This window comes from Guillardia theta (genome assembly GCF_000315625.1).
Source record: "Guillardia theta CCMP2712 unplaced genomic scaffold GUITHscaffold_67, whole genome shotgun sequence".
In the NCBI taxonomy this organism is placed as follows: domain Eukaryota; class Cryptophyceae; order Pyrenomonadales; family Geminigeraceae; genus Guillardia; species Guillardia theta.
The window spans coordinates 59712-69313 of record NW_005434607.1 but is presented as its reverse complement, the minus strand read 5'-3'; the positions used below and the strand labels follow the sequence as shown (position 1 = coordinate 69313).

Here is a 9602-nt window from a genome sequence, read left to right as displayed (position 1 = left end):
TCAAAGTGAAGGTTGCAAACATATCATGCCAAAACTCTTATGAGTTTCACCTTGGACGAAACAAAATAGATTCTTGCGAGTGTTCGCTAGATGCAGTTAAATGTCCTTTGCCACCAAATTTGAAATCCGAAAATCAGACATTCGCGATTTCTATTCAACAAGAGATCCTATCTGAACTCCTCATTTCACTTCCGTTGGCACTGGATCTTCAAGCTCGAGAAGTAATTCCCTCCGTAGGACCTTCCGCAGGTGGCGTTGAGATTAACGTCCTTCTCGACGACCAAGGGTGGTCGTTCCGTGGGAGTGCTGCCTGTGAGATGAATGGCATCATGACGCCTGGATCATTCACTCAGTCTGACGTTGTGCAATGCTACCTTCCACCAGTCTTGCAAGGTCTGGTGAGCATTTCGGTACACATCGGTAACCACCACAGCCAAGGCCTGGGATTCTTGGTGTATGAGCCTATGAAGGTGTCTGCTGTGCTTCCTTCTGAAGGGCCCACTGCATTGAAGTCCATGGTGACGATATTGGGCTCTCACTTCCTCGCGGAAGCCGGGCTTGCGTGCTGGTTCGATCAGACACCTTCGAGCGAACCAGCTCAAGTCTTGACGTCTACATCTTTGACCTGCGTCGTCCCGGCATTACAAGCTGACGGCGTCCAAGTGACAATCAGAAGCATGGATGACAAGGTGCAGGGAGAGAGTGTGCAGTATCTGCTGAAGCAGGTCCCACACATCAAGAACGTCCAGCCGACACAAAGCGATAGTGCCACAGATCTCATCACGTTGATTGGCGAGGGGTTCAGCGGTTCTTTGCTACAGTACTGCCGGTTTGGGTATCAGCATCTACGATCAAGGTTGACGCCGCTTTCGGCCTCGGCAGTTGTGTGTGAGCGACCAACGAAGGCCGTGGGCAACATGTCGTTGACCTTGGAGTCAGAGGATTCGAGTCACAAGAGCATGCCATACACGATCATGTTTCACTCTCGTGAATCTGTGATGACCGCACAGCCGTCCATGGCAGACGTGAGTGGCGGCACAGCGGTCTACGTCAGCGGGGTATTCCCTCCGCATGCTTCAATCGAATGCGTGTTTGATCAGCTCAGAGTCAAGTCGTCGCTCATCTCGTCCACTCAGGTCAGGTGCACAGCTCCCCCGCATGATGCAGGGGAGGTCCATCTCGAGCTGCTGATAGGAAACAAGCGATCACTTGTAACGAGCTCGTTCTCTTTTGTTGACGCTGGAGTCCCAGAAATATCCAACGTGATACCTCGGCGAGCTTTATCCAACAAAGGAGGAGTGGTGACGATATACGGTCAGAATTTCTTGCCTGGACTAAGCCTCTGCGAGGTCGGCGGAGACAGCACTGCAGTCATGGGAGACTCCAGATCGATGGTGACATGCAATCTTTCTCCACAGCCCCAGGGGAAGTATGAGCTATCAATATACACACCTGCAGTAGATGGCTTCTCAAACAAGATACTCATTTCATACGAAGCAGCCCCGACGGTTTCTGGATATGTGAATGGGGTACTTCACTCATCCATTACAGTGATCGGGTCTCATTTCTTGTCGGTGGAGGACCTTGTCTGCCGTTTGAACGCCTCGTCATCTCAATCTCAACCCGGACAGTGGCTGTCATCCAGTCTGGTGAAGTGCTCGATTCCCCAACGCCATGAAGGTCCGACAACGCTGAGCGTCTCGATGTCTGGGCTTGATGAGTGTGTTGGAGATGTCGTGTTTGAGGCTGTTCCAAGATCGAGGGCAATCTTGATCACTCCTACCATTGGTCCATTGGGAGGTGGTACTCGGGTTGAGGTGTCGGCAAGCGACTTTCCACAGAGAGGTGCTTTATGCTGGTTTGGGCAGCTAGCGGTCGAAGCAGAAGTAGTTGAGAGCGACAAGGCTTATTGCATAACACGAGCAGTCGAATATCCAGGAGCCGTCAAGTTCGGAATAGGACAAGAGCGGGAGGAAAGGGACAGCCTTGACCTGATCTTTGAGTTTGCGATGCCTCCGAGCATTTCTGGTATCCATCCTTTGCAAGTGCCACGAGTAGACAACACGATTGTGGAGGTAGAAGGAGTCAACTTCAGAGAGGACTCCATGTGGTGTCGAGTGGGGACCCAAGTCACCGCCGCAAGGACTGCGTCCTCGACGTTGCTGCATTGCATCGCCTCAGCAACGCGTGAGGAGCCGAGGGTATACGTTGAGGTGTCGCTCAACGGAGTCGACTTCACGCAGGACGAGAAGGTGTTATCCTTCTACGAGGCGCCTGAGGTGCACCGGATCGAGCCCTCATGCGGACCCGAGAGCGGGGAGACCCCGGTGACGCTGATAGGGAGAGGCTTCGAAGCGGACGCGGGGGTGGGTTGCAGGTTCGGAGAAGGCTCGGAGCCGAGCAGGGGGCGATGGATAGCTGCCAACATGATTAGCTGTACGACGCCACGGCACGACGCCGGGAACGCGACTCTGAGTCTCCAGGTGTTAGGGAGCTGGTTTAGCACGGGGACAAGCTTCTTGTTTCTGCGAGGCTTCGCGGTCTCGCACTTGAAGCCTCGCAGGCTCTTCTCGCATCAGACGGGCAGCATCACGGTGTTTGGCCGTGGCTTCGACTATAAGTCAGAATACTGGTGCGACTTCCGACATGATGAAGCGCATCCGCAACTGGCAGTCTGGCTGACCTCGACTAAGCTTGCTTGCCTGTCGCCGAGTCAGACGCCAGGGGAAAAGCTGCTGTATGTCTCTCAAGATGGCGGCGCGATGACATCAGAGCTCGTGCTGGAAGTGATAGCAGCCCCTGAGATCACAGATGTAGTGCCATCGCTAGGGGTGACCTCCGTTCCTACAAGGCTGGAGGTTGTGGGATCAGGCTTTCAAGACGGGTTTCTCTGCTGTATGGGCACGACCGTCTTGCCTTCGTCGGTTGTGTCTGACAGCAAGATTGAGTGCACAATTCCTGCCACAGCCGTCCCGGAGGATCTGACGATTGGCATAGGCATGGAAGATACTGAGTGCACAGAGCATCCGAGCGGTCAAGTGCGGATCATGGAGGCGTGCTCTCTAGTTTCAGCGTTGCCAGACGTGGGCTCCTCAAGCGGGAGGAACGAAAGCGTCATTCTGACAGGAAAGGGGTTTGTGAAGGAACAAGATCGTGAGTGCTGGTTCGGGGCGGCGAAGTCGACGAGCTTGTGGCTCTCGTCAAGCCTCGTGACCTGCGAGCTGCCGCCGCATCCAGCAGGCTCAGTGGTGATATCGCTATCTATGCAAGGAGTGAAGTACTGCGAGAGCAGCTTCAACTTCACCTACCTTGGCGAAGCATCGGTACAAGCTATCAGGCCATCGGCTGTTTACGAGACTGGAGGCACTGAGGTCACGCTGTCGGGGCACTTCATGCACAGGGTCACCTTTGAGTTGCTGGTAGGCGACCATGCGATGTCTTGTCAAGTCCAAGACTCGGACCAGGCCACATGCGTGACCCCCCCCAAGCTCAAGGGAGTCTATCGCCTGAGACCCTCGGCACACAGCATGGAAATCAACCCAGCGTGTGTAGTACGATACGTGGGCTTACCCTCTGTGTCCAGCATACATCCAACGTCAGGCCCCAGCCAGGGAGGGACACGTTTGCTCCTCGAGGGAGAAGACTTCGAGGCTGAGATGTTGCTGTGTGCGTTTGCAAGAGTGCGAGTGTGGGCAGAGGTACGATCGAGTACTGTCTGTGAGTGTGTTGCGCCAGCGTCGTCTGAGGGAGGAGGGAGGACGAGCCTTCGCCTTGTGATACGAGACGTTGATTACATAGTTGGAGAGCAAAGCTACATTTACTACGAGCCACCCCGGATCGATGAGATCAAGCCGTCGGCAGCAAGGGTGGGGCAAGAGGAGAAGATCACCATCCTCGGGAGGAATCTGGACAGGGAGTGTGGGATCACTCTCGGGTCTCAGCGGGCAGAAGTAAGCGAGTATGTCTCGTCCACCATGGTGGTAGTGTTGGTGCCTGGGCGTGCAAGGTCAGCGTGGCAGGGGAACATGACTGTTGGGATCAGCAGGAATGGAGTTGACTGGGACACCCATGGGTTTGGGTACGAATGGACTTCGGGCTTTGTGGTGATGAGGATAGAGCCTTCAGTCGGGGGCGTGGACGGAGGAGATTGGATCAGGGTGGAGGGGTATGGGTATGCAAAGGAGGTGGTGAACATCAACTTTGGTGATCGTCAGGCCAGGTGTAATGTGACTTCGGAGTGGGAAGTGAGCTGCCTGTCTCCTCGCGGCGAGGCAGGGCAAGTGTCAGTGTACGGGGAAGGGTCGAGGGAGACAGAGGGGGCGTGGTTTGTGTATCACCAACGGGTACGGGTCGAAAAGATCTGGCCGACATCTGGTTCACTGGAAGGTGGAGATACTGTGATGGTCTTTTTACAATCAGGATTGATTGCAGGAATGGATGGGTTTTGCAAATTTTGCAATGTATCTGTCAAGGCAGTTCTTAGTAGGGACAGAAAGGTTTTCATGTGCAGATCACCGAGTCATACGCCTGCTGTTTGCTACTTTGGTTTCTTTTTTCAGTCTCAAAAGAAAGCATTGTCGGAGGATCTTGTTTTCGAATTCTTTGAGCGACCTCATATTGACTTCATCAAACCCTTGATAGTCTTGAAGGATATCTCTTCCAGCATCAGCGTTTTTGGATCTGGTTTGTCGCTGAAGAATCTTTACATCAAAGCTGGATTAGCGCCCGAAGAAAAACTTGTTGTCCTGAGTGATGATTCTGGACATTTTCCTATACACCGTACAATCACTGGGAACTTGTCGATCACGATTCTTGATGATTCGTTCTCGCCAGTTTATACAGCTCAGATTTCAGTCATAGATCAAATACTATTGACATCTGTATCTCCTCAAATATGGTATCATGATACCAACTCTTTTTTGGTCACCATCATTGCAAAGGATCTGCCGCAAATTGCTCAGACATCGTCGCTCTCATGTAAAATTGGAGCTTATTCGTCACCTCTTGAGCAGTGTGGGTTTGAATTGCAAGGATGTAGATTACCATTTCTTGATGAAGGTTCACATACGCTATCTTTGTTCTTTTCAGGAATCAGAGTGTCAAAGAATGAATTATTGATTCACAGATTTGTTTGCAGGTTTGACAGAATATTTCTTTTGAATGAAGAAAACATCCTGGTTTTGGGAAAGTTCCTTGTTGGGCAGACGTATCATTGCAAATTTAATTCGTCCTACAGTCTTCTGGCGATGATGATATCAAGTACTAGTATAACATGTGGAAGTCCATCGTTAATTGAGATAAACCATTTTGAAATATTCAGCAATGATTCTGTCTGCAGCGGAGAGAATGTGACATTCATGGAACCAATCCCCAGCATAGATCAAGTAGCAGTCGACTACATCAGTACCCCAGGAAAAGTTCTCTTAGAAATTTCGGGATCCAATTTTCTAATAACAAATCTTTCGAAATGCAAAGTTGGATCCCACATCTTCGGCAAGGATGAGATACATCAAAAATCTCCAATATTGTTATCAATTTCGACCCATACAAACATCCTTGCAAGAAACAGCTCTGTAACACTTTCAAATGATGGAAAAATATTCTCCAGGCCATTCTTCCTGAACGAAAACATGCATTTGATAAAAAATATTTTCCCCTCCGTAGGACCTTCCGCAGGTGGAGTTGAGATAAACGTCCTTCTCGACGACCAAGGGTGGTCGTTCGGTGGGAGTGCTGCCTGTGAGATGAATGGCATCATGACGCCTGGATCATTCACTCAGTCTGACGTTGTGCAATGCTACCTTCCACCAGTCTTGCAAGGTCTGGTGAGCATTTCGGTACACATCGGTAACCACCACAGCCAAGGCCTGGGATTCTTGGTGTATGAGCCTATGAAGGTGTCTGCTGTGCTTCCTTCTGAAGGGCCCACTGCATTGAAGTCCATGGTGACGATATTGGGCTCTCACTTCCTCGCGGAAGCCGGGCTTGCGTGCTGGTTCGATCAGACACCTTCGAGCGAACCAGCTCAAGTCTTGACGTCTACATCTTTGACCTGCGTCGTCCCGGCATTACAAGCTGACGGTGTCCAAGTGACAATCAGAAGCATGGATGACAAGGTGCAGGGAGAGAGTGTGCAGTATCTGCTGAAGCAGGTCCCACACATCAAGAACGTCCAGCCGACACAAAGCGATAGTGCCACAGATCTCATCACGTTGATTGGCGAGGGGTTCAGCGGTTCTTTGCTACAGTACTGCCGGTTTGGGTATCAGCATCTACGATCAAGGTTGACGCCGCTTTCGGCCTCGGCAGTTGTGTGTGAGCGACCAACAAAGGCCGTGGGCAACATGTCGTTGACCTTGGAGTCAGAGGATTCGAGTCACAAGAGCATGCCATACACGATCATGTTTCACTCTCGTGAATCTGTGATGACCGCACAGCCGTCCATGGCAGACGTGAGTGGCGGCACAGCGGTCTACGTCAGCGGGGTATTCCCTCCGCATGCTTCAATCGAATGCGTGTTTGATCAGCTCAGAGTCAAGTCGTCGCTCATCTCGTCCACTCAGGTCAGGTGCACAGCTCCCCCGCATGATGCAGGGGAGGTCCATCTCGAGCTGCTGATAGGAAACAAGCGATCACTTGTAACGAGCTCGTTCTCTTTTGTTGACGCTGGAGTCCCAGAAATATCCAACGTGATACCTCGGCGAGCTTTATCCAACAAAGGAGGAGTGGTGACGATATACGGTCAGAATTTCTTGCCTGGACTAAGCCTCTGCGAGGTCGGCGGAGACAGCACTGCAGTCATGGGAGACTCCAGATCGATGGTGACATGCAATCTTTCTCCACAGCCCCAGGGGAAGTATGAGCTATCAATATACACACCTGCAGTAGATGGCTTCTCAAACAAGATACTCATTTCATACGAAGCAGCCCCGACGGTTTCTGGATATGTGAATGGGGTACTTCACTCATCCATTACAGTGATCGGGTCTCATTTCTTGTCGGTGGAGGACCTTGTCTGCCGTTTGAACGCCTCGTCATCTCAATCTCAACCCGGACAGTGGCTGTCATCCAGTCTGGTGAAGTGCTCGATTCCCCAACGCCATGAAGGTCCGACAACGCTGAGCGTCTCGATGTTTGGGCTTGATGAGTGTGTTGGAGATGTCGTGTTTGAGGCTGTTCCAAGATCGAGGGCAATCTTGATCACTCCTACCATTGGTCCATTGGGAGGTGGTACTCGGGTTGAGGTGTCGGCAAGCGACTTGCCACAGAGAGGTGCTTTATGCTGGTTTGGGCAGCTAGCGGTCGAAGCAGAAGTAGTTGAGAGCGACAAGGCTTATTGCATAACACGAGCAGTCGAATATCCAGGAGCCGTCAAGTTTGGAATAGGACAAGAGCGGGAGGAAAGGGACAGCCTTGACCTGATCTTTGAGTTTGCGATGCCTCCGAGCATTTCTGGTATCCATCCTTTGCAAGTGCCACGAGTAGACAACACGATTGTGGAGGTAGAAGGAGTCAACTTCAGAGAGGACTCCATGTGGTGTCGAGTGGGGACTCAAGTCACCGCCGCAAGGACTGCGTCCTCGACGTTGCTGCATTGCATCGCCTCAGCAACGCGTGAGGAGCCGAGGGTATACGTTGAGGTGTCGCTCAACGGAGTCGACTTCACGCAGGACGAGAAGGTGTTATCCTTCTACGAGGCGCTTGAGGTGCACCGGATCGAGCCCTCATGCGGACCCGAGAGCGGGGAGACCCCGGTGACGCTGATAGGGAGAGGCTTCGAAGCGGACGCGGGGGTGGGTTGCAGGTTCGGAGAAGGCTCGGAGCCGAGCAGGGGGCGATGGATAGCTGCCAACATGATTAGCTGTACGACGCCACGGCACGACGCCGGGAACGCGACTCTTAGTTTGATTTTACTGCATTCGCACGTTGTTTATTTAGATTTCAAATTCTTGTTTGTTCAATCTCCAGCTCTATTAGAAGTGTTTCCGTCTAGAGTTTCAAGGCTTGGCAGTCAATTGATAAGCTTGAGAGGAATCTTTCCTCCCGCCTACAAGCAATGGAAGTGCTTGTTTGGACAGCAGTTTACTCATCTTGCGTTGGTTTCTTCAAGTGTTGCTCGATGCTTTGTACCTCTCGCAAGGCAAGTTGGTATTTCAAATGTCTCGCTGCAATTTGCATTCGATCGCTCATCGAATGTGATGACAAATTCGAAGCAAATTGAAATATTTGAAGATACTTTTATCTCTGGTGCCTTTCCATCGTCTGGTCCTTTGGATGGAGGAACAGTTCTGACAATCACAGGAACCTTCATTGTCTCGTCATCTTTCTGCAGGTTTGGCGATGAGGCGGGAGCTGCTTTCAGATTTTTGACGTCAACGTCTTGTTCGTGTTTGTCCCCGCCCCATGCTAAAGGCATGGTGCAAGTTTCCGTTGTTTCGAAATTTTCCCAATCGCATGGAGGCGTTTGGTTTGAATATTACAGCAGATTCTCTCTTGCAGGTATATTCCCGACTTCAGGGAGCCATCGGGGTGGTTATCCCATAACTGTCTTAGGATACTTTCCAGATGCTTTTGCTGTCAAGTGTAGATTTGGCGAGACGATTGCAGACCTTCATAGAGTGAATAAGACACATGCTATCACTTGGGTACCTAAGAACGCCTTGGGTTATGTTCAATTCACTCTAGTTCAAGACAGTCAACCTCTCAAGACATCAGTAGTTGTATTCTTATACACCTCCGATCAACATGAATGGAATCTTGTTCCAGAATATGCATATAGCTGTGGTGGCTCAAGATTGTATGCTGTATGCTCTGGCCAAGTAGATTTTCAATTCTCTCCATATGTCTCCTGCAACTTTGATGGTCATCGTGTGCGAACTGTGTGGATGAATTCGACTTCAGTTTCCTGTATTTTCCCAGGGGGGGCTCCTAAGAGAATGCAGTTTGAGTTGCTTTTGGGAGACAGTATACTGTCAAGAACTCATTTGAATGTGATTCCGACGCCTTTACTGTTCGATATATTCCCGAATAATGCTCCGAGCACAGGAAACACGAAAGTTCAAATCTATGGCATCCATTTTGTGCAAGATGACTGGAAATGTGCATTTACTTTCAGGTTTCGAAATGGGACCCACACCATTTTTACAGCTGGAACATTCATGTCTTCAACTGCTTTGCAATGCCTTTCCCCAAAGTCAAATGTTGCTGTTTCTGAGTTTCGAATAAGCTTTGTTGCTCATGAATTGATGTCTGATGAAAAAATATTTCATCACTGGCTGCCGTCGCAAGATATTCTTGTGAATCCTACACAGATCCTGGCAAATGCTGCAAGTATTGTGACTGTGACTGGCAGCATTAACTGGAATGCAGATGTACGGGTGAAATTTGCAAAGGTTCAATCGAAACGTCTCACACAGAAGAATCAAAACAACTCTTTCGAGGTGCAGTACGCGTTGGAGCCAGTCCCACTGATTTCCAATGTTTCTATGTATGTGAGCTTCAACAATATAGACTTTGAATTAACTTCAGCAAAACTCAACCTTGTCACAGCTAATATGTCACAGAAAGTACCCTCTGTCGAACTGGTGACATGCCAGCCTTCA

The 9602-nt window shown here is 50.5% G+C and overlaps 1 protein-coding gene across 1 annotated transcript; it reads left to right on the top strand.

Moving 5' to 3' along the window:
- Positions 1–329: 329 nt before the first annotated feature.
- On the top strand, positions 330–8544 carry GUITHDRAFT_142729 (hypothetical protein; the record flags this gene model as incomplete). Its single annotated transcript, XM_005827331.1, has 3 exons — positions 330–2110; positions 2564–7502; positions 8500–8544. The coding sequence occupies 3 exons, from the start codon at positions 330–332 to the stop codon at positions 8542–8544; spliced, it is 6765 nt and encodes a 2254-aa protein (XP_005827388.1).
- Between the last annotated feature and the right edge of the window lie 1058 nt (positions 8545–9602).